Genomic DNA, 27,165 nt, shown 5'->3' with positions numbered 1-27,165 from the left:
CCGGTACAGCAGTGCGCGCGTGGCCAGCCATTGGAGTAGTGAATACGTTTTTCTGTTCTGTTTTACGCTAAAGCATTGTGATTGAGGGGTTTAGACTTTGCTCAGGTACCTACATGCGAGACACCACCTAAGATTAAGGAACTTCCCCATGCCTCTGTTTTTCATGTAAGCACTCCGCATTTAGATAGGGTTAAGGAGCAAACTTTTTAGAACCCACCTTTAATATTTATAGGTGTACGTCACCTAATCTGGAGACAGACTTTTAAATTTTAACCTGTCTTGTAAAAGTGGGATTGTACGGAGTGCCACGTGTTCCATGTCTTGACTCAAATGCTGTCTTCAGTGGAAGTAAGCGCACAGTGTGAACTGCACACCAGTGAAGGCTTTGCGTCGCTCTCACGTCATTGGCCTCGCGTAAATCTGTACCTGTGTTCCTGTTGCTAGAACTTAATGCCGATAAGGCAGGTTAGAAATGATTATTATTTTGAAGTCTGGTCATTTTAGTAGCAACAAGTGAAATTTTTATGAGCCAAATGTGCACACACTGAAATATACAGATCTTAAGTGTATGTTTTGATTTTGACAAGTGTGTAGGTCCAGGTGACCAACATCCCATTCAAAATCAAGGACATTTCCACCACTGCCCCCAAAAGTTCCCTCCTAGGAAAACCTCATCCCTGTAGACCCGGGGTGTCCAAACTGCTGCCCCCCGCGGGCCAACTGCGGCCTGCAATCCATTTTTAATTGGCCCGCAGCAGATTCCAAAAATATATTTAATTTACTTAAATAAACCAGGTGAGGCAATACGTACTTCACCTCGAGTGAGTGGCCCGGCTGTTTGTGTATTTTACCGCATGTGGCTCTTGGTGAAAAACGTTGGAAAAAGTTTGGACACCCTTGCTGTAGACAATGCTGGTAAAAGTACATTTGACAGTTTTTGTTTGGGTGTGTTTAGTAATGTTAATTGTTGCAACTTTTCTTTAATTTGTAGGAGATAAGAACATTCAGATGGCAGATAACAGGTAAGCCCAAATGGACTTTGTTTCTTCGAGTTTAAATTGTAGTTGAGCAAGCGCCAAGCCACGTTAGTCAGCATCGTGAGCAGCTCCCTCCAGCGCGTGGCTTTCTTTTTGCCCTGCATACGTGTATTTGAGCCCATAAAGAAATTGCTTCCAATGTGAAATGGGTCTCACGTTGATATTTAAAACCATTTGTGGGAAGGGATGAGTTTGCTCTTCTGGCTTTAACACTCCCAGGTGAGGTCATGTGACTGATTGACGAGGGCCTAACATTCTGTAGCCTTCTGTGGTCATATGAAAGATTCTATTTTGTGGGTCATCTTGAGGTCACGTTGGGTTGTGTGTGGTATTTTCTGTGGTTTATTTTTGGTGAGGGACTTGTGTCCAGACATGTTTGAAAAATGGTAGGCCTATTTTTGTGGGTTTAGTTATTTTTAGAGGCTTTGTGTGGCTTACAGAGCCGCTGGTACTGTGTCCTCACAGCTGGGGACCGTGGCTTTTCTTGGATCTCTGGAGCAATTGTCCAAACCATGACATGCTTGTCGGTGGCTTAGTGGGGTTGGTTTGAGAGCAGGGAGCAGATTTTTTTTTTTTAAGGAAAGTTAAAAAGCCTTGGCCAGGATTGGAAATCAGAAGTTGTAGGGGGAGGGAGCGGGGGGGATGTTAAGTGGTAGAGTTTGTTTTTAACAAAACAGTATCTTGTATAGAACACGTGTTTCCATAGTTCTCTTCCACCCAAATCTGAAGTCACTGTTGAGACACCTAATTGGATAAATAAGAAAAATGCGCTTGTGCTGTGTATCTTTGGAACTTTCTTTATAGTAATACTTTCTTACACATGTTCTAGTTTTTCAGATGGAGTTCCTTCGGATTCCTTGGAAGCTGCTAAAAATGCATCTCCCACAGGTCAGTTCAGTGCACATGGAAAAGGTAACAGTTGGAGAGTTAGCAGCAGTGCGGGAGTCTCGTGAACCGTTCGTTATAGAAATACAAGTAAAAGGTTATGCAAACGTCTCAGGAAAAGTTAGAGTAATTAAAATGAAAATCAGTACTTTGTTTTAAAACTTTTTATTCTAGGAAATTCAGGCTTCAGAAGTAAAGTGAATATAGTACAATGTTGTCTACCTGCCAGCGCTCAGCGTCACCAGTGATTAATTAATGGCCAGTCTTTTCTCATCTGTGCCTTACTTCTCTTCCCAGTTGTTCCAAAGCAGATCCCAGATAGCCGTATTTGTCCATAAATTTGTAGATGTGTTTTTTTCTCTCCATTTTCAAGTCTGTCTATACTTTCCTCCCCTGAACTTTTGAAAGTAAGTTGTGGATATACTGGCTAAAACCCCTAAAACAATTCAATGTAAGTTTCCTAAAGACTGGAATGAATTCTCATAACCACAACGCCGTTACCACAACCAGACATATTAGCTAACGCACGGTCGTGTCACCCCACAGCCAGATCTGGACCAGCCACGGCTCATGTGTTGCACTTAGTTGTGCCTCTGTTGTAGGGCTGTCCCCGTACCCTCTGTCCCTTCCATGCAGTGGCACACCAGCCAGCAGGTGGTGTGCCCAGCTGTAAAATGCCCACGCGGGGTTGGTCTAGTGGTGTCCTCCTCATTAGATCAGGGCTCCCATTTTGGCCTGACTGCCAGGCGACCGCCAGGTGACGTGCTGCACGGGGAAGTGCAGTAGGCCCACATTGCTGACCTGGTGAAGACAGTGCCTGCCCGGCGTCTCCCTCACACAGAGCCTGCTTCTAAGTAGTCTGTTGGGTCCCCCGTGGATAGCCTGCCCTCCGTGAGACTCCCGTAGGGTTTCAGCAGCCATTGATGATCCTTGCGGAGTCAGTAACGACACTGGTGTTTTCTTTTTTTACTTTTTTTTAAAAAATTTTTTAATTTATTGGGGTGACAATTGTTAGTGAAATTACATAGATTTCAGGTGTACAATTCTGTATTACATCATCTATAAATCCCACTGTGTGTTCACCACCCAGAGTCAGTTCTCCTTCCATCACCATCTATTTGACCGACACTGGTGTTGTCTAATTCTGCTAGTCCAACACACCACCGCCGTTAAAGAGGGCCCCCTCCCCCTTAGTGTCACTCCAGACACGTGGCTCAGTCTTTCCTTCAGTGTTTTATCGATTGCCATCTTCATCCTTTCTGGTGTATAAATTGTCCCACTTGGCCAGTGGGGGTCCCTTCAAGCTGGCTTCTGTGCCCTTTTGCTGTGTCCCGTCAGTGTTGTTTTTTTGTTTTTCTTTGAGTAGCTTTATGGCACAAGTGATGTTTCATGTTTCCTTGAACTGTCCTTGCCCCAGACCTGGACCCTATCATTTATCCAAGGGGCCCTGTGTTTTTAGTGAGAGAGAGAGTTAAAAGCTACTAGTTAAAAACTAGTGTAGATGCCAGGGGTCCCTGTTTCCAGGCCCTTCAGTGTCCAGAGCGAGAGGACATGTTCTTTGTGCAGTTACGTACATTAAACAGTGCTTGTTAGTGGTTGGTAGTGAAAATTGAGTGCCTGCTCAGTGTACTGTGCTCGCCCACGTCACGTTCTTATGAAATGTTGGGGAGAACTCCCAGGTGTGGATCACCTTTTAAGTCAGGCGAGGGTGCTAAGCTTGGCTTTCTGTACAGTCAGTAAGGGACTGTGCAGTGGACACTGACGCTGCTATGAGCTGGGTGATGGGCCACTGCGCGGTCACGTGCTCACTGCCTCGAGCTGCCTTGTTTGCTCATTGGGAAGTGATGTCAGCAAGGGAGATGTGAAGGCAAGTGACTTGGGAGGGGACAGTCAGGACACGCCTGTGGTGGGGTGGGAGGTTGGGCCAGAGGACATTGTAGGCGAAGGAGGAGCCAAACGACAGCTGGAAGCCTGGCCGCCAGGGTACTGGTGACAGTCAGGCCTTCCCTGGCTGCGAGCTGGGGCTCCAGTGGGCGCTCATCTCCAAGGAACAGTCAGCTCAGCTCTGTCCTCAGCGTCTGGGCCCGACCACAGCACTGGGGAGAGAAGGCGAGGTGACAGGGCATAAGCCGCTTGAACTTTGGAAGTGACCGTGTCCTGAGTGGGAGGTGGGGGCTTGAACAGCCCAGGTGAGAACTGGAAATCGCTAGGTGTGCCCTTCGGTAGAGTTTCTCTCCCACCCAGGTGATGAACACAGAGTTTCAATTGCCTTTAAAATCCATTTTAAGTGATTTCGAAGCAGATGCTTTTAAGAAGCCACTCGATATATTTAGGAATTAGGTAGCTAAGCCAGGCTAAGCAGACACGTGGTGGGGGTTGCAGACGTTGGGCTCCTCTGTTGGCGGCACATTCGACATTGTTTGGCCCTGTTTCCAACCCCTCACAGAAAAGCTCACAGATCAGGCGATGCAGAACCCGCAGGTCCTGGCAGCCTTGCAGGAGCGGCTTGACAGCGTCTCCCACACTCCTTCCAGCTACATTGAGACGTGAGTATGGCATGCGTGAGACTTGGTACCGCGGGGAAACCAGGAAGAAGCGGCGTCCCTGCTCCTTAGGGTAGGGATAAGTGCGCTTCCATTCAGCGCACGCTGCCCGCCGAGAGCCGGCGCCAGGGTCTCCAGAAAGTGAGTGGGTTCAGTCTGGAGAGGGACAGTGGAAAACGCAGCCTGTGGCGTTCGCGGGTGCGCGAGAGCTGAGTGCCCTCCGGGGGCCGTTTCAGAGGACCTTACAGGCCCGTGAGTCAGGCGGGATGGGGAGGCCCTGCCAGGCAGAGGGCAGCGTGCTTTCTCTCCTCACGGCTACTAGGGGGCTGAGAGAGCCACTCCTCCCTGACCTCCCTGCGTGCGCCTGCGACACCCAAACCTGTGCGTTTGCAGAGCAGCTCTGTGTCCGGGTGTATTGCGTGGCAAGAACAGTAAGGACGCCCACCTTGTGCTCCTGGGACAGCTCTTCTCGGGGCACGAGCTGCTGCTGGGCTTCCGCCTGTCAGCTCAGGCCTTAGGCTCAGATCGCCCCACCCTCTACATGGTCCCCCCACGAAGCACTTGTGTGCTCCGAGGCTGCTGTCATGGGGAGGAGACTCTTGGGGTGTGCTTCTCCCATGTGGAGGGTTCTCTGGGAGGTGACTGCACGGGGAGGTTTCGTGGGATGTTTGCAAACTCAGCCAGTGGAGGGTAGTAATGCTGGGTGGCAGCAGAGTTGAAGGTGAGCCATGGTTTCTAGTTTTCTGGCCTCAGAAACGGGGTGATGGGGTGGCATTCCGAGTGGGAACGAGCTTTTGTGGGCGTCCTGCACACGTGGGGACAGCAGTGTGTAGTGACTGACTGACCGGAGGGCAGCTGGGAGGACATCGGTCCGGTTTGCTTAGAGTCCTTTGTTATTTTCACTCCCTTAGGAAGATTGGAAAGGTAAAAAAATAATTTCAGATTGAGTAATTAATGCAGAAAAGCAGTGCAGATGCTAAGTATGTCTGCCTTTGTTTGGTTCTTGCTCTGCTGTGTCTGCTTTCTCCTCCTGGCAGATAGTCCTAGGCAGGTAACTGCATTGGGGGTCTTGGGTGAAGGAAGGGGCTTCATCCTGAGGGACCCTGGGGTTGAAGGGACCCAGGGCGGGTCCTCTGATTCGAGGCTGTCCCCATGTCCCCAGCACTTTCTAAACAGTCCTGTGTGTGGGCGCTGCCAGGTACCCTGCTGTGCATTGTTGGACGGTCACTAAAGTGCTGCGACGAGGGCCAGGTTGGGGGGAGCCCTCTAGGGCAGGACCCGGGCCCACCCGGGGCCGGCGTAGGCCTGTGACGAGGCCCAGCAGTCGAGGCCCAGCAGTAGGCTGCCTTCTGCGCTGTGACCAAGGACTTCAGGGCAAACATCACTGTGACGGGCTGGGACGTTGGTTTTCTTCTGATTTAGAAAAGTAATACATAAAAATTAAAATATTTTTAGCGTATTGAAAAGTATCAGAAGGCAAAGAAGCTCCTAGTTCTCTGACTAGAAGGAAACAGACCCCCATCTGTTACCGGACCCCCTCGGCGTGTGGGTGGGAGCACTTCTGTGACACACGCTCCTGGCACGTGGTTGTGGACAGGCCGGCCTTAGCTCTGTTCAACGTGACGCTGCTTCCAGGTCTCCGCTTTTACGAGGAATGCATGAGTGGACATTTCAGCACACAAATATTTGGTTGTTTCCTTACAATAGATTCTTAGAAGTAGAATTACTGGATCTAAAGAACGTTTTCACGGTTCTTGACGCCCTAAGAAAGATGGGTGTCAGTGCTACTTTGCCCTTCCTCAGCCTCATCAAACCTGGGAGGTGGGTTTTTTAAACTGCTAATTTGTAAGGAAGACGCAGGAGTTCTTCTCATTTATGTTCTTTTGGATATTTTGTGAGATTGTATGTTTTCTTCCATGTTTGATGATTTGTATTTTCATTTGTGAATTACCTTTTCGGCTTCCTCCCCTCCCCTTTTTCTCTCTATTGGGATGTTTGTCCTTTTCCTTAATGATTTTTAGCTCTTTTTCATAGTAAGGAGGTTGATTGTAAAAGCCTAAGTTTGTTTTAATAAAGTCAGGAAGATGTCCCCTTGATTTCGTAGGCATGTGGCAATTTTATTTCTGCTCCGTCTCTTAGTTTACCTAAAGCAGTGAAGAGAAGAATCAATGCCCTGAAACAGCTCCAGGTGAAGTGTGCTCACATAGAAGCCAAGTTCTACGAGGAGGTCCACGGCCTGGAGCGGAAGTACGCGGCGCTGTACCAGCCTCTGTTTGACAAGGTGGGCTCTGCTCCTTGCCGGCACGCCCAGGTGTGCCCGTGCGTCACTGGCGGCTGCTCTTCAGGCCCCAACACTCAGACTCTCAGGACCAGTTACGGGAGCGTCCAGTTGGCAGTCCTTTCATAACATTCTTTCCACACTCATTAGCTTAACTCTTGACTTTCCGAATAAGTCTCCTAACTCGAAGGTCTTGTTCTCACTTAGAGAAGGGAGTTTGTCACTGGTGACGTGGAACCGACAGATGCCGAATCGGAGTGGCACAGTGAGAACGAAGAGGACGATAAATTGGCTGTAAGTTGTTGTTGTTTTAATGAGTGGACTTGGGTTCTGTTTTAACCCTGTGGGAAGAAGGAACCTCCTTCTTAAGGGTCTTTAGCAGGTGCTGTTTCGCCCGTAGTTGGGGTGTTTAGACCTCTTTCTGAGTGAATACTGAGCAGCGGCCTGCAGGCCTGGCGTCTGAGCTGGCGCTGTCAGTTCCCGTGATCCAGACGGTCTCCCTCCCGCTCAGGCACCTGCGGCGACTCCGCACAGGGTGTGGTGGGCTGGGATCGGATGGGAGAGGTGAAAGCATCCGCAGAAGTCTTCCTCGGGCGAACGCGAAGCCCTGCGGGGAGACGCCACCTGTGTCAGCGGTCCCTGGGAAGTGGGGGTTGTGGTGCGGAGGGCGCGTTGGAAACGCCATCCTGCGAGGGGGGGGGGCAGCAGCCACAACAAAGCCGCCTGAGGGCCTCCCGCGCTTTGCGTCAGTACGTTGCGCGTCTTCCTGCTGCCCTGCCCTGTCTGTCACCTGCTCACAGCCTTTTTCTGGTGACGGGGTCCTATTCCAGTGCCATGGAGTAGCCCGACGTGCCGCAGGTTAACTGTCGGCCTGATTTTGTTTAGAAAAGTAGCTTCTACCCTGTAATACTTACTTTTAGGGAATTTTTTTTTAAGCATATGTGAGTTTTGGTTCATGTTTTTGCTCTTTTAAAAATAATGCAGAAGCTGGCCTAGCTCAAGCTGTGTCTGTGGATCAGTATAGTAGTGAGTGAGTGAGTGTCTTACTGCTCAAGAAAACCTGCCTCTGTTCATTCCAAAGCCCCTCATAGGGTCCCCTGGGACGTAGCAGCACACATTCCCTGGCTCCGAGCGTTGCTGTGTTTAACCTCCCTCCCTCCCCGGGGCCTGATGTTTCCCCGTTGCTGCGTAGCTTTCTGGTCACCACCCTGGTGCACGATGCCTCTGTCTGACATTTAGAAACATCTCCTTAGCGTTGGACGTACGGGAACAGGGCAGTTTCTTGTTGCTGAAGACACTGGAGCTGCATGTGCTGGTGGGTGATTGGACCACCTCTTTAGCCTTTGCCCCAATGAGAAATCCTGTCGTGGAATTAGGTCTGGATGGAATGCCTCGTGGACTTTGTCCTTCAGAAACGTTTGAAATTGGGGCGTGCGCTGTGGTCTTGGGGATGCAGATTCAAAGACCAGGGGTTTATGGTTTGTGTGGTGTTCTGAAGTTCTGTTCTGCATTAAGTCACTGGATGGGTTAATTTGTTACGTTGTGATAAGTTCGGGTTTGCATGTTTGATTTTGCAGGGAGACATGAAAAATAAAGTAGTCATAGCAGAAAATGAAGCAGCAACGGCAGAAGAGCCAAACCCCAAAGGAATCCCGGAGTTCTGGTTCACCATCTTCAGAAATGTAGACATGCTGAGTGAGCTGGTCCAGGTAAGCACCTCTGCACCCCGGGGGGTTCGAGTCTGAAAACCGTTTATGAGCTGCTCAGCTGGGGATTCGCTGCTTTTCCTTGTGGCTGGAAAGGCGATTTCTGTGACACGCCATTCAGGTGAGTGGTCCTGTCCTCACCGGGAGGGTTCATTTCTGTGGCACGTCTAGCGGAAAAGCCTGGAACGCTGAGCCAGAACTCGAAGGCAGTTTCCTCCTGTGAAAGGTCAGCTGCCTCAGCCCAGTAAGCCCGTGAGCAGCTTCCAGCGCCGTCTCCATCTTCCTGTGTCGTGAACAGGCGGGAAGGTGTGAGGAGAGCCTGCACACGCAATGAATGATACACACACACTCGTGCACGCACACACTCAGACTTCCCCGTTGGTGGGGCCTGATGTGCAGCCTTGCTAGTTGTATAAATAAATGTGTCATGTTTCTGATAAAGTCTATTTAAAAAAAAATTGGGGAGCAGCCGGTTAGCCCAGTTGGTTAGAGCGCGGTGCTCTTAACATGGTTGCCGGTTCGATCCCGACATGGGCCACTGTGAGCTGCGCCCTCCACAACTAGATTGAAACAACTACTTGACTTGGAGACGATGGGTCCTGGAAAAACACACTTAAAAATAAGTAAAAGTTTAAAAAAAGAAATTGGAATGGCCACTGTTTCTGTTTTTGTCTTGGTCTGTCAGGCTTTCCATAATGAAATGGTGAATAAATTAAAAGGCAATAAATTTGACTTTCTCTGAACTGAGTTATGGTAGAAGTTTCCAGAATACAGAAATAAGTCCTGCCCAAGTCTCACTGTCAGACTTCTTGGTGGGTTTTCATGGCTCGAAAGTCCACAGCGATGGTCCTGAGCCCTGTTCCAGAGGGTTGTCGGCGCTTCTGCCCTGGGCACAGGGCATGTGGGTGCACACAGCTTTGCTGCCGCCTGCAGGAGGTCTCGCAGATGGGCGTGGTGGTCTGCAGAGGCTCGCCACCCTACTGTCTCTGCTCCCTGCCCTGGTTAATGCTTCTCTGTCGGCCGAACGTAAGGAAAAGGGGAAGGATTGCATCTCTTTCCTTCCTTCCGAACTGGCAGCACTGGAATACGAGGTGTAGGACAGCCTGTTCTCCTGGCCGAACCTCCTTTTCGCATGAAAATTCAGGCGGGGTTTAAAACAGCGAGGTCATATGCCACGCGCCAGAAAGGCGCTGGGGAATTGAGTAATTGGTGGTAGTTCTCCCCGAGACTGGAAGAATCACTTGGGCACCTTCTAAAGCTGCATCGCCACGTCAGTGCCTCCCCGCCCCCTCACCATTGAGAGTTTGAGGTGTTTGTAGTTTTTGCAGGATTCTGATGGGCCCCGAGGGTTGGAAGTACCCGGGCCGGCGGAGCAGTTGGGCAGACCCATAGGTTAGGTTTTCTGACACGTCCGTGGGGCACCCATCCCAAGGCCCTGCAGGTTCTGGTGCAGCGAATGTGGGGGGCCTGCTGTGCTCCCAGGCCAGGCCCATGCTGCCGGCTGGGACACGCTGTGTGTGATGGCAGGCTTGTCGTGATGGGGTCAGTAGGTGACTGGCCTGGGCAGCCTGGCTCGTGGTGCTGTGCGGCCGGCTACTTAGTAATCCTTGTGGGGCTGGTGGTGCAGTTAGCTGCACTCCAGTGAGGTGTCTCGTTCTCCCAGCACCTTTTACTGGCTGTGCCTCAGTTCCTAAGCCATAAAGGTCTTGCTGCTTTTTGTCGCAAAGCTGTAAAAAACCAGGTTGGCATTTCTAGAGTAGGCATGGAGTGGTGGAATATCGTTTGCCTGTTTGTGATCTGATAGTAATAATAGTCGTAAGTCCCCTGGTCAGACGGCACATCCCAGACATGCTTGACACGGGGCCCTTCGGTTCTGTGTGAGGACGGCGGCTTCAAATCTCGGTCCTGGGGTGGGGCTTGACGTGTGGGGGCTGCTGGGCACGTTAAGAACATGGTTATTGTGTGAATTTGGGGGGTACCAGTGGGCACTGCTGGTTTGACGGAGTGAGTTTGCAGACCCCAGTGCCCTGTACGTGGCAAACGTCCGTGAGAACGTTCATCGGCAATGGAGGATGGCAGGCGTGGTGCCGGGTCAGTGCCATGCAGTCAGGGCCGCGTGTGCTGGCGTTGAAGTTGTGACATCTCAGCCCGATGTGGCCTCCTTAGAAACCGTTGGTTACTCTTGTGTAGAGACTTGTGTGCCTTAGTGGTTGCTGGTTTTGTTTTCTGAAATGTCAGAAGAATTTGAAATTGAGAAGTTGGTATTTGTCAGACTCAATTCTTAGATCTTAGTGGGACCTCAAGAAATCCTTAAATTCATTCCCCAGACTTCAGGGTAAAGAAGTGACTGCTTTACAGGTGAAGCACCTCTCGTTCGCATGTGCTCACTGGGTTTCAAGTCTTGTCATTTTCCTCACTTGGACTTTCTCGAATGCATTGGCAAACTTCTGAGCTTGAATAGCGGTCACTTGTAAAGGTGTGTAGCCAGTTAGAAGCTCCTACGTAATGCCTGCACGTTAGTTCTCAGACACACCTCAGGAGGGTTCTTGACTCTGAAGGACGGAGCCGGGGGTGGAGGGGATTTGGATATTTCTTGCCGCGTGCCATGGGGGCGGGACTGACCCCCGCGATCAGTGGCTGATTCAGGTGCTGCTTGTGATAAGCTTCTTCAGAGGTGCTCAGCACCAGCATCTTCGGTCACGGCATTTCTGATCCCCGTTTACAGTGGCAGCTGGTGCTGGTGTGAAGCGTCAGGGCTCTTGCCCATGGTGTGGGATGCGCTGTCTTCATGCCAGGCATTGGTAACCAGTGCTCCGTGCCCAAGAAGGATGGCACCTCACTGGCTTGCTGGGAGTCGTTATTTGACAAGAACAGAATTGCAACCGGGCTCATTATCCAGCACCTAGGAGTGTATGCAGCAGCCATGTGGTTTTCAAAAGCAACGAGAGGATGTGTTGTTTTTCCAAAGCTCACTAGAAATTTCTTTTTTCTCTTTGTTTAGGAATATGATGAGCCAATCTTGAAACACCTACAGGACATCAAAGTCATTTTTTCAGAACCTGGACAGCCTATGGTGAGTACTGATTGTTGAGCTCCTGGTTGGCATTGGAGGGAGTCAGGCCACTGAGGGTAAAGGGCTTGGAGCCAGGGCAAGGAATCCAAGCCGGCCACTCCCATGCTGGGCGACTTGAGCAAGACAGTCCCTGGGTAGCCAGGGTCTGTGACAGGGTCCTTCTGGGCCACGAGCTGCGTGGTGGCAGGTGCAGGAGTCAGACACGGGATTGGCCCCTGGCCCTACGTGGTGGCAGAGCCAGCTTGTTTCTTGTCACGTGGGTGACGTCATTTTTGTTCTCAGGGTCACCCAGGTGTACAAGGGTCGGGTGTATGTAAAACAGGTTTAGAAGGACAGTAGGCGTGTGCTCCAGTGTGAGCAGCACCTGAGCAGGAAATCCAAAGCCCTGGTGGAAGGAACTACTAGGTTCCTGTTCTAGAACGTTAGGGCAGAGGGTGAGACTGCAAACGCCTCTCCGATCTTCAGTCTGTTACACAGCCGTCTTTCCAGAATACTTGCTATCGTGTGTCGTTGTGCTAGTGGGGCAGGTCTACCAGTTTATAAGGAGTGGGACCTCCGCTGCCCTCCCTCCCTTTTCTCTTAAGACTACGTGGGATGGTGCGTGCCATCCTCCCTGAGCTGGGTCCTCATAGGAGCACTGTTCGTGACCTGTTTACCTGCTGTGGCTAACGGGTTCCATTCCAGTGCCACAGCAATTCCAAGAACACATGATTGGCTGACTGGTGGTGGCTGTCAGTTTCAGGTCTTGGAGACAAAATGCCTGGGGGCTGTGGGTTTGGGATCTCCCTTCCTCCCCACTGCAGAGCACCTGTCCCAAGTGGAGGATGAGGAATGGCATTTCTCTCTTCCTCATCCTGCAGGGGACACTTGCAAGAGAGGCCCGAGCAGTGGGATATGCCTCTGTCCCTTCCACTTTTCCTGTCCGCTTGTCTCTTGTAGGTGACATTCAGCTATCCCTCTGCAGGTGGGGGTGTGGGCATGAGCGGGAGTGAGGCCGGCTCACAGGCTGAGGGGCCGCTCTGCTAGTGGAGGGAACCCCTTCTTTCCTACAGCACCCCGGTTACCCCCACGCTTTCCTCTCATCCTCCCTTGCGGAGGCTCTGCCGTAGCGCCCCCTGGAGGCTTATAAAAGTGGCTGGTATTTGTAGATTTTAGGTCGTGCTTACCTGACTTTCTGTTTTCAGTCTTTTGTATTAGAGTTCCACTTTGAACCCAATGAGTACTTTACTAACACGGTCCTGACAAAAACGTACAAGATGAAGTCGGAGCCGGATAAGGCCGACCCCTTCTCCTTTGAAGGTCCTGAAATAGTTGACTGTGACGGGTAAGGAAATGCTATTTCAACTTCTTTTTCTGAAACAAAACCAGGAGATGATTTTACAAGTGTACAAGTAAGATAGAAATTAGGAATAAACCGAAACGTCTTTAATCTGCTTAAAAGCCCACTAGACAAAGATTAAAATTAAATAGTCTTTCTTTTTGGGGTGAGGATATGATGGCCGGCGCTGGGAAATATATCATGTGGTTACGTGTGCCCAGGTTTGGGACAGTGGCCCGGTTTCCTCCTTTGCATGAGGGGATTGGGTTCTCTAGTCACCATCAATGACGCTGTGGGCATTGTGGTCAGCAAAGAGGTGCTGATGGGCCAACAAGTCAGTGTGGGCAGGCAGGACTGGGTGGGCTTGCTTTGGGAATGGGGGCAGTTTGGTCGTCCTTTAAGTGGTGGTGGGGCTCTTTGGCCCTTTCAGGCTGTAGGTCACCAAGGAGTCAATGTGGTTGGAGTTCATTCCTCTTGGTTAGTTTGAAACCATTTGGGAAATTGTTTTATCTTTGAATTGAAACAGTTTTATTCACTGGAACCAACTACTTGTCCTTCTAAGTCTCCCCATACGAGTAATTCAGAACTTTATTAAGTGCAAGTGCTGCTAGACTTGCGTGTCTAGAGCAGTTTAGAGAGAGCCACTTCCCAGGGCCAGCCGTCATGTGAGAAGTAGGCCTGGCTTTCGAGGCGTGGTCTAGAGCAGGTGCTGTCCGCTGTGGCCTGTGGGTCCAGGCTGATTCAGAGTTAAAAGGTGTGCCATGCTTGCCCCCACCCGCACCCCCCCAGGACCGCTCAGCACACCTGCAGCCGGTGTGTTTGCGGTGCTCATCAGTATTTGCGGTGCTCACTTGTTTCCTTTCTACAATCTGTCCCACTCAGTTAGGTGCCTTGAGAATTCGGGTATGTGTGTGGGTGACTTCACGTGTGCTCTCGGGTCTGCACAGGGCAGCTGTGACAGGCTCTTGAGGCTCCTTTGCCCAGCTTTGGTCAGGGTTGGTCACAGGAAACACATTGCAGAATCCGTGCAGTCTCAGGGCAATGACGCCATTGCAGTTCCCAGAGCCTAAAGCTCGAGACCGTGCCCCTCCCAGCATGGTGGCAGGCCGGCCATTTCTCTTTCACTGACTTTCAATTCAGGTGAACTTCAGGGGCATGTGTAGTGCTTGCTTGCGGGTAGATCGTACGCAATTTTCCAAGGTAAGCGTGGAGCTGTGGTTTGCTTACTGTGCGTTTTTGTAATCGGTATTTCTCATGGGGTATGTATCTGGGATCTCCCTCTTATCCCTGTAGATGCACTATTGACTGGAAGAAAGGGAAGAACGTTACGGTCAAAACGATCAAGAAAAAGCAGAAACATAAGGGTCGAGGCACTGTCAGAACAATTACCAAACAGGTTCCCAATGATTCGTTTTTCAACTTCTTCAATCCGCTGAAAGGTGAGTGGGTTGGGTGGTGAATACTGCTTTTGTAAGTGTCCCCCTGCTTTCTCAGAGTCTGTCACACCGCTTCACTTTTACCAGTGAAGTACAGTGGTACCTCGGTTTTGGAATGTCTCTGTTGACGAACATTTCGGTTTCCGAATGCCGGAAATTTTATGGACCTATGGTATCATCAGGTAGTAAAATTCATGCTAAAGTTGCAGTCTTAGGGGCTGATTTTAAAGGTCTGGAATGGATTAATCCATTTAGCGTTACTTTCTATGGGAAACCATGCCTCAGTTTTCAAACGTTTCAGAACTCTGAACAGTCTTCCAGAACGGATTACATTCGAAAACCGAGGGACCACTGTACATAGTTTTCACTGACCGAAAGCAACCCAAACTATGTTTTCATTTTCACGGACAAAAGGTGAAAAGTGAAAATAGCGTCCAGCATTTGTTTTGCATGAGCCGTGACAGAGGGAGCAGCCCCACCAAGCTCCTTCCTGGAGCCACTGCGCATCTCAGCACCCACCCCACCGCTCTGACTGACTGCAAGCATCTGGGCTTTAACTCAGTTTATTCTATGCGTCACTTAGCAAGAGGTGCCTGCAGGTTTCAGAAAAGCCTGAGGGAGCTTGTCAGGGTGTTCCCTCCGCTCCGCGGAAGGCTGGATGTCATTAAGCGTTTCAGGCATAGTGAGTGGAATAAAGACTGTGAGTGTGTGTGTGTGTGTGTGTGGGAGAGAGAGAGAGAGAGAGAGAGAGACACTTGCCTGCGGTCTCCATTCATACTTTACACGCAGAGAGAAGAGTCTTGAAAATTCCTGAAGTCCCTGTAAGTCTTGCTCGTAGCACAGCGGTCTCTAGGCAGCACCTGGTAATGGATTAAGATGAAAAGTATGCTGCTTGAGGGACGGCCTGGTGACTGTGCAGAGTGGTGTGTGCTGGCCACGTTATCCTCCTTTTACTGTATGTTAGTGTTTTAGGTTTTGTGTGTTATTTGGTAGGTTATTTTTTTGGTTCTGGGAACACAGAAATTTTCCCATCTAAAGTAATAGTAATTGCTTCCTCGCTTTATGCCTTTCAGCTTCTGAAAGGTTTCAGGGAAAGCTCTACTTTCGGATAGTGGGCGAAACCTGTCCTTATGGAAAACGGCTTTTGTTAACCACAGGGGCCTGTTGTTGTGCCAGAGGCAGCTGTGCTCACAGAGGCCAGGGGTGGAGGAAGGGAAGCTGAGGCAGGTGAGCTCCCATCCGGGAAAGCTGCAGGGAGTGCCTGTGCCCGAGCACCCACGGCCAGCGCTTCCCACCTCCTTTTGTGCCTCTGGCACCGGCTCGCCTGTGGACTTAGCTGCGGGGCCTCCGTCACAGGCTGTGCTCTGGTCACACTGCACCCCTTGAGTCACCGGCCCACCCCGCTCATAAGCTTAGTGCTGTCTTTCTGTGTACCTGGGGCAGTGGGGATTCATGTGTGGTGACACACAATTAGTTGGGTTTCCATTTTTTAAAGATTTAGGGCAGAATCGTAGCTTGGAAACCAGTCTTGTACTGCTGTGTTTTGTTTCCCCCAGGTCATAAAATAAAGATGGAACCTTTGAGCTCGGAAAGGCTGAGCAACTGGTTTTAAGAGTGAATTCTTTGGAAGTCTCAGAAATTTTCTAATCCTGAGAGAATGTGAAGGCCAGACCAGTTGGCAGTGTTAGAATACAGATACGAGGGAAGACGTTGGCTCTTTCTTTTCCATGAACAAAACCACTTTGAGTTAAAGCACTGCCGGCCCTGCCACAGGATGGCGCGCATTGGGGCTGCTCTCAAGGCTGAGCCTCTGGATTTTGACTTGAGCTCCAAGCCTAGCGTCCTCATTTATCAAGCTGGTCCTCACCACTCGGTTCTTTCTTAACCTAATGGTTATTTTCTGCGATTTGTCTTTGAGCTTAGAAGATGCAGGTGTGTGTTGGTTAGGGGGTAAGAACAGCCATAGAGTGCCTCAGTTTCCTTTTTTGGGAAGATCCTCTTTGGAGTTTCACATGGCATTTCAAGGGTACCTGTGTGAATTCATGACATGGAGGTACTTTGATGGAAATTTTCTTAAAACTGGATTTTAAGTAATTGATAAAATGGAATTAAGTGGGCTTGAGAGTTTGGGGTCATCTAAAACTATTGTGGTGGCGGCACAAGTCAAAAAATGTACCACATGTCATTGAATCGTACACTTGAAGTAGGTGAACTTTACGGTACGTAAATTATAGCTCAATATAGCTATTTTTAAAGTAATCAAATAAACATAATTTCAAGTGATACGCTATGTGAAAACGAAGAGGATGACAGTGGGAGGAGGTGATGGGTAATCAGGAAAAGCATCAGAGTTGATGAAATGTGTTTTGAAATGAAGGAAGTATAAGCTGGCTAGCCCAGTGCCCTCTTGGTCCTACAACCACAAAACTGGGGCAGCAGCCAAGTGCGGAAAGAAAGGTCCTGGTGCTGATCTGACCCCAGGCCAGGGTCCCCAAGCCTGAATCGTAAACAGCCCGTGGAGGCCTCTGTGCCGAGGCTTGCAGACCTCTGCCTGCTGTGGGTGGTGTTCGCACCCCAGCGCTCAGGGCTCCTCAGTGAGCAGCGTTGCCATTTCACTAGCACAGCTGTGGGGAGAGAGGCAGCAAGCCAGGACGTGGGAGATGGAAAGGCACGATGAGGCCAGCAGTCAGCGTTCATCTCCTGGTGACAGGTGGGGCCTTGAGCCAGCATTTGTGAACTCAGGGATTGGGATCATCGCCTCACCTGATGTCACTGGGCTTTGCTGGGCATGGATTGAAGTCCGTGCCCTTGCTGTCATGCTCAGTTGCATGGTGGGCTCTAGCCCATCGTGTGTGTGTGTGTGTCCAAATGTCAGCCTCTCCTTGGTCCAGCAGAGCTGAGGGGCTCGGTGGTGGGGCATGGGTGAGTGACACCCTGCACTCGCGGATGTGTCTCATCCTGCAGGAAGGAAGCTCAGCACCCTTTTGTGTCCTTCCTCTTTCCCAGGTGGACGGAGACGCAGTGTTGACCGCGCGTCAGTAACACTTAGTTAGGACTTAGCTTAGGATGGTCCCCTTCTCTGCTCAAGTGTCACGTGTGGTTTTGCGGGACACGAGTTGAGCCTGCACTTACAGGCGTGCAGTCTTTCCACCGTCAATACCGTGCACTTGTAGGAAAGCTTTTCTGAAAGCTGGTGCCGTCCTGCGGGGTCTGTGAGGAGCTGGTGCCGGCCCCGCACAGGAGTGCGGTGGGGGGAGCTGGGCAGAGGTGGGGGTGTCCAGCCGGAGGCACACGGCGCAGGTGATTTCTGGGAACAAGCGCGAGGTGCGGGCTCTTCCATTCTGTCTGTCGGCCGAGCGTCGGTGTGGGCTTGGGACATTTTTGGTGGTGGTGTAACACAGATGTGTTTTGTCTCTTTTTCTAGCATCTGGAGATGGAGAATCACTGGTAAGATTCCTGTGGTCCTGGGTCTTGTATTCGGCTGTTAGTCCTTATTTCCGGAGTAGCTGCCTACTTTGTTTAACCCTTGCACTCGCGGGAAACCTGAGGTGGATTTGCACCCACTGCACAGGGGTGGGCAGAAGCATGTGTTCCTCGTGTGGGCGCCCCCCGCCCCCGCTCCCTCCCTGGTGTCCTTTAAGCTGCATAACCTCTTAACGGCTGTCACCAGCACTGCTGGCGCGGGGGGGCTTTCAGTGGTGACAGGAGTGAGGGCGAGGCAGGCGGTTGTCCCACTGAAATGAGCTGACACTCAGGTCTCCCCTCAGGACGAAGACTCCGAGTTCACATTAGCCTCCGACTTCGAGATTGGACACTTCTTTCGGGAGCGGATAGTCCCACGGGCCGTGCTGTACTTCACAGGGGAGGCCATAGAGGACGAGGACAACGTATGTGGCGAGGGCACCCCGGGGGCTCGCCTGGGGGGCAGGGCACTCCTGAGTGGGCAGCGGCTTGAGAAGGCCAGGCCTGCACCTGTCACGTCACTGCCCGGCACGCGGGGTGCTGTGCTGGGGGCCTGGGAAGCAGGTGTGTGAGGCAGCCCCCATGCAAGCCGGGGCTCCACTGGCTCTCCTCAGGGGAAAGACCCCGGGCTTTGCTGCGTCCGCTGCAGGCCGCTGAGCTTTGGTGACTGCCGTGCGCGAGGGGGTCTCCTTCACGGAGGTCCGGCCGCTCTGTGGTCATCGGCAGAACCAACTTGTGCCCCACTGTGGCACGAGCCCCAAAGAAGGGGGAGGCCGTGCTCCACAGAAGACTGTGCTTGAAGCAAGCGAGCACAGCTCCCAGCTGTCCTGTGACGTCACCTGAGGCAGTTTCCATCATAACCAAGCCTTAGGCTGCTGCCTCGTGTCTCAATTGTGGAGATGAAGTTTTGTTTTGTAGTATGTTAGTGGAAATATGCTGCAGATGTCGTTTATCTCCTTGCTTTTAGAATTCTTAAGTCTCCTGGAGGCTTCTCAGTTTCCTTTCTTATGAAGCCTGTTGGGGCTTCGGACAGGGTGGCAGGGGCCTGGGGGCAGGATGGGCCTTCACACTGGACGGGGTGGGGGGCGGGGCAGCGGGCAGGGGATGGGGCCGGCAGGTTCGGGTTGCTTCGAGCCCGAGGCATGAGGCCCGCTTCTCCCAACACCTTCCCCGTGTGCTAAAGGCCCTGCACCAGCAGGGCTGGGCCGGTCACGTGTGCTGGCTGCAGTCGGGGGCTGGTCCATCCCCAGGCTGGGAGGGGCTTTGGGGCTCAGGGAACATGGCCACACACGGCTCGGTACTGCTGGGTCACTTCTGCACGCAGCAGGGAGTTGCTAAGACTCACTTTGAGATACGTGAATTCTGGACTCGCATTGTCCGGTGGGACTTTGTGAGGGTACAACTGTCCTCTGCGCTCTGGCCGGTGAGATGCACTGACCCCCTGTGCTCCTCGAAGGTGCAGAATGAGTGCTGGCAGCTGAGGAGCCGAATATGCATTGTATTTACCACCAAAGGTCTAGTAGCCACACACAGTGGGAAGCGCCCCTCTAGGCCTGTGGTCTCTGTGCCTTTGGATGTACACCCATCTGTCTGAAAACTGAAACACGCAGTGCTCAAGTGTGTTTACTTACAATCCACACCACGTAGACACTGCGTGTGAGCAGTAAGTGCTATGTGATGTGTGTGCAATTCGCTGTAACACCCTGGGCATGTCCTGCGCTGAGCGGCGGTGTGGAGGCAGAGTGCCCATCGGAACCCCCCAGCACTCGGCAGCCATGTCACCTCTGTGCTCAGCGTCCTCACCTAGCATGAGGTTCGTGGTGACAGGTCTCGTCACTTGCCAAGCTTTTAGAATAGTGCCCCATAAATGTTGGGGTAAAGGTCAGATACGTCGGAAACAGCGTGGGCCCTGGGGGTTCTTATACGACGAAGTGGGTGCAGGGGTTCTGGTTTGTCTTCCACACTCTCCGGGGTCGTCCTGTCCATCCCAGAGGCTGCACACCCCCACATTGGAACCACTGCTTTACCAAGTGTGAGACGCATCGGAGACAGGCCCGTGCCACGCCCTACAGAACTGACAGCGGGCCAGGCCGACACGGCCCTGAACCCCAGGAAGTCCACACGTGCGCCTGTTTGGCGCTGGTTCCAGCCTGACCGAGACAGTCTAGTTGGCTCCAAGACACTGCAAGGTCTTTCCCCGTCAGAGGCTGAGCCACTCGCACCTGGTTGCGGAGATACGGCCCGATCCCATCACGGCTGCTGCCCAGTGTCGGGGGGTGCAGACGCGTCCTCCTCACAGTGGGGCTCATGAGCATGTGGCCCAGCCCGCCGTGTCGGTGCCCAGAGATGCCGGCAGCCAGCGGCCCCAAGACCTGGCCTCGGCCGAGTCTGAGCCGATTCTCTCTCATTCCTGACCAGTGGGGGCGCGTGACAGGGGCGGCGTCTGGCTCAGGTTGCCCTCGTGCTTCAGAAACCTCACCATGTGTTTCCTTTTCTTTCAGTTTGAAGAAGGTGAGGAAGGAGAAGAGGAGGTAAGACTCAGCTGATGGGCTGCAGTTTCCCCGAGGTGGTGGTAGGTCCCCTCTGCTGTGTGCACAGAGGTTACGAATCGACGGCACCATGTCACACCTGTTTTGTGTGACGCTGCCTTTGAAACTGAACCCTGTTGAAAACCAAGTAGGGACACACACATGCTGTAACGGTGTCTGGTTTTTGACCCTGCAGTTGGCTCTTGAAAATGCAGCTTAGAAAGTCATCATTTAGTCAGTAGCGTACCCTTTCAGCAGTGTGTTTATTTCAGGGTTCTCTGTAAGAACAGAAAGAGCCCGGAAATAATTGTCCAAAGGAAGTGATTTAAGCAATTACGGAGAGTGATAACCGATCTCCTTCTAACTCCAAGTATTGCTTTAGTCTGGGGCCAGCGCACCCACAGGAACTGAAGGCCTGCTCACGCTTTTTCATACAGGAGTTGGAGGGTGACGAGGAAGGAGAAGATGAGGACGAGGCAGAGGTGACCCCCAAGGTGAGTGGCGTGGGGCTTCTCCACTGCGTCCCCCACCCTGAGGCGTGCTGTGAGGGATGCCTGAAAGCTTTACCTTTCTAATTAGAAAAGTTCCTTTTTTTGTGGAAAACACTCAGATGAGGAATTATTCTGACACCTGTATAATTTGAGTGTTAAGTGTAAACGTCCAGGAAAAGGTTCTGACAGCTCATTCCCAAGATGCATCTTGTTTACATGAACTTGGTCAGTGAGCAACGCCATTGTCCAGATCTTTCATTCTTTCAAGTGAACTGACGACATAAACTGTTTTGTTTTGTTCATTAGGATTCGGAAAGGATAAAGGGACTTTTAAGGGTTTTTTGTTGGTTTTAATGGATAGAATAATGGAATTTTGTAGGTGTAATTTACAACTGCACTTGGGCTGAGGATACGCAAATATATGTCTGGATAGCTCGTAATTTAAAATACAAAGCTTTGCTTTAAACAAGTGAGAAGCATGAGTGGGCAGCCCCAGTCCTACGACCTATGAGCCTGGTCTCAGCTTAGCTCAGATCCCAGTACTTTGCCACTTGACGCCCACCTCACAGGACGCAGTGGTGAGTCCAAGAGCTCCGGTGAGGACTTCTGTTAGCTGGCGTGAATTTACAGCTCACCTGCCTCAGAGGTCAGCAGAGCCTGGGCTGTCGGAACACTGGCCTGGCCTGGCGGTGGGCGGTGTGGGTCCCTGGTGAACTAGACATGGCGTGTGTGTGTGGTGTGTGTGTGTGTCCCAAGGGGAGTGTTGACTAAGCACCATTGTGAGGCCCTGGTTCTCTAATCCGCGTATTAACAGCACGCGTCTCTGCAAGTGCGTGCTCACCAAGTAGCTCCTGGGGAAGAATGGGAGGTGGGTTGAAACTTTTAAGTGTGCCACATAAACACCACTCTGGGAACAGGCTCGCGTGCACCTGCCCCTCACAGGGTCAGTGTACAGCAGGCACCTGCCTGTGCTCAGCTCTGTGTGTGAGACGGCGGGTAAGGGGCCCGGCCTCCGTACTCCACACTTGGTGGGCAAGGGAGGTTGCAGGTGTCTATTAGTTGACAGAACTGGGTGATAATGCCACCTTCCACTGCCATGTCCGAGTCCCAGCTGTGGACCTGGCTGCTCTCTGCCCATGAGGCGCTAACGTACACACTCGCAGTTGGCAGTGCCCACCACACGCTCCGTGCACTGTCTGTCTCTGGCTCGCTCGTCTCACCGGCAGCAGGCACTCCGTTCCTGTTGTTTCCTTGTGTCATCCTCTTCTCTTTCCTGGCTGAGGCTTCTGTCTCACGTCTGTTTTCTAGAAGAAAACACCAAGTGATCACAAATTACTTGACAGAAAGTAAAGAATTGTCAATACTAACCCTTCGTAGAAGTCTTCGAGTTGTTTTGTTAGTTGGGAATAGGTGACAAATGACTCAAAATAAGGAGTGGTGTGGAGTGCTAGGACTGTCAGCTGTGTGCATTTGAAAGGACCAGAATCTTTTCCTCTGGGGTCGTGGCGTGACGTTTCTCTTGCTTCACATGCATCTCTTCAAAGGGGATTGTCACGTGTGTGTGCAGGCAAAGGACGTGAGAAAGGCACAGAGCTGGGTGTGTCTCCAGGTCGGTATTGTGCAGCCCTTTTGTACCATGAGAAATTGTGGCTATTTCCTTCTGTAGAATTTTGTGCCTTTCATTTTCTTTCATGCTGACAGTTGCTTTCAATTTTTCCCCCATTTAGGTGTAATTTTTGTCTGTTAACCATACGTTTCTAGGTAAGGTGGAATTCCATTCATTTCTAACTTCCAATTTTCTGATCTGTGCTTTGTAAGAATGCCTTGTTGTGACTGGGTAAAGAGGGAGCTGCCGTCCAGGCATACTCGGCTCGTGCCAGGCTGGACATGGGCCTTTCGGGAAAGCAGACTTGGCAGGTGTCTGGTGTATGCTTTTAAAAACGACCAACAGAAACTGTGTTTGGCTCCTGTTTGCTGACCAAGTAGTGAAAATGTAACTGGTGTGGCAATTTTCTTGATGACAGGACTACCCTCTAGGAACAGGACAGAACGAGAGGGTGTTGGGAGGCCGGCAGCCTGCACAGGGACAAGCAGCCTCCCAGAGGCCACGCTGCACGGTTTACCCTGTGTCCCCACACAGTGCAGCAGTGGGGATCGGCCCCTGACCTGTACCTTTTGGCTGTTCCAACTTGTAAAATTGAGGCATTGTACAGAATAGTAGGTAATAAAGGGGTAACTGAACTTCTAATATGCCAGGATTTTCCGTCTAAAGAGCTGCTGGCATGTTTGGAGGAGCATTAGTGCCTTGGGAGGTCGCTGGTGTGTTCAGAGTGAATCAGAAGAGGGCCCGGTGTAGGTGTGCGTAGCAGCAGCGAGCCCAGGAGCGTCCCCGGAGCTCTGCTGCGGTGTCGGGGCTGGTGGGGGAGAGGCGGTGGTGAGAAACGAGGGCAGTACGTCCTGTCCAGTGGGCTTCTCAGCCAGGCTTGCCCACCCGAAGCGCCTCTCCTCCCCACGCTGCCTGCTACTTTGTATCATCCACGAATGTTCAGCCTGTGTCTGTAGGAGAGGTTCTGTGTAAGCGCCCAGCACCGTCACGCTTGGGCAGGTTAGGCGCTTGTCGGGGTTCAGGCTTCTCCAGCCAGCTGCACCTCCAGACGAAGGGCCCTGCACCCGAGAGGCTGTGCCAGGTGGCGGTGCTTGGTGGCTTGTCTTCACCCTTCTCGGGGCAGTTGTCATCTGTTAAAACCCTTCTCTGGTCCCATGACGGTTAGGCTTCAGGCTATTAGCTTGTGCTGTGAAGCACCACTTCTCTCTGTTAGTCGGTAGCACTCAGGGTCACCTTAGTGACATGTAAACTTAGTGACATGAAACAGGACACTCGGGGTGCAGGTTGGTTCTTCCTGTGTCACAGGCCAGAAACCAGTGTCCCTTCACCCCCTCCTGGTCCTGGGTTTAGCGAGGCCTCGTTCCTCCAGCAGTCGTCTTCACGCAGGTTACGGAGTTGCTTCCACACGAGTAGATGAGACATTCTCCTGGTGAGAACTGTACACGACACGGCTCAGGCAGCCTGGTGTAAATCACACAGCACGCGAGACCACACACCATCTGTGCGCATGGCGTGTGTGTGCGTATGACGGTGCAACAGGCATCCCCCCTCCAGTCCCTCCCCACCCTGGACACCGGCCCCAGCCCCTCTGCACCGTGTCACCCCATGGAGCCACTTCCAGAGCGACGCCTTCTCTGACCCACTGCCTTTCTGCAAATACAGTTGACGGAAGCACATGGTGCTCCCCTGGTCCATGCCCCTGGCCCCGCTCCTGCCCTCGCAGCACCCAGCCTGGAGCCGGCATCTCATTCCCTAGGCCACTAGCCTGGGCCACCGCCAGGTCACCCTTGAAACAACAGTGTTTAAAACTTTTTCGGCTAGGATTTCTGGTCACGTGTGTTGTTTTGGTGCCCGGGCTCTTTAGCAATGTTTCGGATGAGCCTGTGACGGGCCAGTACCAGGGATGGCCCCCCTCCCAGGGGTACCTGCCGCAGGGCCTGGGCAGTGCTGGGCAGAGGCCCAGGGCCAGCCCTGGAAGCTCCCGGCTTGTCTTTAGACCAGGGTCCGAGGTCGTTACTTTGTCGTTATACATTCTGTATGTGTCATTGTTTTTCACCCCTCAAGTGAGATTTCTCAAAGAATGAGCTGCAGCTCCAGCTTATTCCACAGAAGGTGTGTTGGTCATTCCCAGATGCTTCTTTTGAACTGCAATGCAGGTTTTTCTTAGATTCCATAGGCATGCCAAGTGCTCGGAATATTCTAACTTTTAGCAGCCAAAAATCCTAGTGATCGGTTAGTAAGTTTATTTGCTCATACGTACAGGTGGAATTGGCATCTGTTTCGCGGGCCACTGTTGGTCCCTACTCTGCATTCATTGGGCGCTTAGTGTGGTTGCAGTGGTGTGAGACACATCCGTTAGGTGGCATTGAAGTGGGTCTGCTCCTCGGCCGTGGGGTTGGGGGGACGCTCTCTTCCTGGTACCTCTTCTGGAAGGACAGGCTTCCCTGTGGGACACTCCTGGGAGGCTCGGGCTGGTCCATGGAGCTGAGTGGTGGCCTCTGGTGATTTGTTGTTGCAGTGTCGGCCCCTCGGGCCTGGCTCTGCTGGCTTGCTCCCTTTAGCAAGGCGAACAGCCCCCCGGGAAGACACGTGTCCGGGTGGCAGGGAACACGGTGCATGCTGCCGTCTCCCGCGGGCAGCCCTGCGGGTCGCCCAGAGCACGTGGTTTCCTTCCAGCTTCGGAACATGGTCTGTCCTGCTCGTTCAGTAGATCCCGTGGGCCAAGGAGGCGCTCTCCGGCCCTGAGAGCCGCCTGCTGAATACACCGTGAATCCGAGGGTCTCACGAGTGCGTCTTTAAACAGAAAGGCAGCCCTGCTCTGACATTTTTACTGGGAAGTTAGCTTTTCGTTAGTTTAAAAAAGGTATACGTGCAGTAACCTTATTTTTCAATTAGAATGACGTTAATGATTGAGTCTCGGTTCTCTACAAGCCCTGTGTTCTCTCGTTGACAGAAGGAGCCCAGCCAGCCCTCCGAGTGCAAACAGCAGTGAGGAGCACCCCCTCCACAGATGCCTGTCAGGACTCGTCACACTGCACACCGTCGCCGCACTGACATGCTTCCATCTAACGTGTTTCCACGTGCATGATCCCACTTTCACTTTTCCTTTGTCCTTATTGTTTGGCTTACCCTGTACAGTGCATTTCAGAAGTAGGAGGTTTCGTTCCGGCACGCTCTGCGGCCTGGGGTGCAGCTCAGCGGGTTTTCCCAGCTCTCCTTCGGGAGGACCACATGGGGTGGGGGTGGAAGGTCACTGCCGCCCCGGGCTGGTGTCTGGGGATGTGGTTCTGGGGCGTCTGGAACCAGTCGCACCACTCCTGCTGTGGGATTCATTCTTCTTTCATTGAAGAAACCCACGCGCTTTGTTTCCAGCCCCTCTGTCTTCTGTATCTGGTCGTCTCAAGCTGTAGAGTAGGGTCCCATTCTCCGCAGAGTGTTCTTTCTTTGGTTTTATTTTCCTCGGGGTGGGGGTGGGGTTGTGCACACGACGCGGAGGCCGAGCTTGGGTGGTTTGTCCTCGTATTTATTTGTTCTTGCGTGCTGTGAGGGCTTGGGACGCATGCTGTCGCTCGTCCTCGGAGTTTCCAAACCCATGTTTGTGAGGGCCTGGCAGAAGTGGTGGTGTCCCTTCCGGGAGCGAGGCCTGCGGGGAGGGGAACCGCACGCTCCCTCCTCCGCTAGCTGCCAGGCAGGGCCTTGTTTCCGTGGCCGGCAGCCCACACTGGGCTCTGTGGGAAGGGCCTCGGCCTGGGAGGCGGCACCGCCCTCCGCTCAGTGTAAATGTCCGTCTCGCTCGCTCAGTAGCTCCATTCTCACTCAGCTCCACATCCATCTTGTCTTAAAAGCCCTGGGTTCAGAGCGACCTGTTCTTGGCTGGCGTGTGGGGTTCCCGAGTGTGCCAGGGGTCCCTTGCAGCCGGAGTACAGACGCCGGGTCCACACTGCGACCAGGCCTGCAGAGTGCTCAGCCTTACTTAGGATACATTTGTAACCGAATACGGTGTTTTCAATTTGTACAGAATAGTTAGAATATTCTATTAAAGTTGTGAAACATGACTGCAGTGCCGTGCGGTCCTTCTTTGTGGGAGATCGTGGGGGTGGGTGGGCTCTGTGGCTTGGGAAGGTTGTCCTCCCTTTGGGACTGTTTCTGTAGAGCTGCAGGCGCTGTCAGATCCGGGACTTCCATCTCCTGGTTTTCCATTTTGTTTCTGAGGCTCTTGAGCCAGATTTTAGGAAGAGGCTGCGTTCAGCTTGCCCACTAGGCCTGTAAGCCATGTCACTGTCGCGCTGAGTTTTGGGTCCCCAAGGGAGCCCTTTGCTCCTACCTCAGGACAGGTCATTCCTTGGGCTTTGTGTGGCCTTAGGTGCGGAAGGCTCCAAAGGGAAAGGCACATCTGATCTGTCTCCCCACTGGCGCCAGCTTCTCCCAGGAACACCTGTTGCACAAGCACTTGCCACGGACCTGCCTCCGCGGAGAGGTGGCAGCCCTCACATGGCCGGGCAGGGCATGGTGTGCCCAGATGGTGCGGCCCCCACGGGCTCAGGATACGGAGAAGAGGGGAGGGGCCTGAGGAGGCCTCAGCCCGCCCCAGGTACACCAAGCCCAGGCCTCCGGGAGCTGCTGGCCACTGCTGAGCCTGAGCCCTGGGCCTTCAGAACCAGCCTGTTTACTAAGATGTAGTTACACACACGTGAGTGAAGGATCAGAAATGAGCGCACAGAATGGATCGGGAGCATCTGGTCCAGCCCCCCGAGGGCCCTTGGAGAACAGTGTTTTCAGGGGAAGCGTGTCCCGCTGGCCAC

The 27,165-nt window shown here is 52.3% G+C and overlaps 1 protein-coding gene across 7 annotated transcripts in view; it reads left to right on the top strand.

Annotated features, from left to right (window-relative positions):
• The window catches only part of NAP1L4 (nucleosome assembly protein 1 like 4), a 37,846-nt gene extending 11,423 nt beyond the window's left edge, over positions 1–26,423 (top strand). For 5 of the 7 annotated variants that reach the window (XM_081063264.1, XM_081063268.1, XM_081063265.1 and 2 more), the window contains 14 exons: positions 992–1,022; positions 1,867–1,925; positions 4,369–4,468; positions 6,605–6,746; positions 6,951–7,037; positions 8,321–8,452; positions 11,451–11,522; positions 12,707–12,846; positions 14,134–14,279; positions 17,701–17,723; positions 18,044–18,163; positions 20,240–20,269; positions 20,704–20,760; positions 25,317–26,423. In XM_081063264.1, coding sequence (XP_080919390.1) covers positions 1,009–1,022; positions 1,867–1,925; positions 4,369–4,468; positions 6,605–6,746; positions 6,951–7,037; positions 8,321–8,452; positions 11,451–11,522; positions 12,707–12,846; positions 14,134–14,279; positions 17,701–17,723; positions 18,044–18,163; positions 20,240–20,269; positions 20,704–20,760; positions 25,317–25,355 — 1,161 coding nt within the window. In that variant the 5' untranslated portion in view covers positions 992–1,008 and the 3' untranslated portion in view covers positions 25,356–26,423. Of the gene's footprint in view, positions 1–991; positions 1,023–1,866; positions 1,926–4,368; positions 4,469–6,604; positions 6,747–6,950; positions 7,038–8,320; positions 8,453–11,450; positions 11,523–12,706; positions 12,847–14,133; positions 14,280–17,700; positions 17,724–18,043; positions 18,164–20,239; positions 20,270–20,703; positions 20,761–22,484; positions 22,519–25,316 lie in introns of all 7 variants that reach the window. The other 2 variants (XM_081063269.1, XM_081063270.1) reach the window with 1 other exon arrangement.
• Positions 26,424–27,165: the final 742 nt, after the last annotated feature.

The sequence above is a fragment of the Rhinolophus hipposideros genome (assembly GCF_964194185.1).
Source record: "Rhinolophus hipposideros genome assembly, chromosome: 10".
Taxonomy (NCBI): domain Eukaryota; kingdom Metazoa; phylum Chordata; class Mammalia; order Chiroptera; family Rhinolophidae; genus Rhinolophus; species Rhinolophus hipposideros.
Note: the sequence above shows the minus strand (reverse complement) of the source record. Positions and strands in the feature narration are given on the sequence as shown.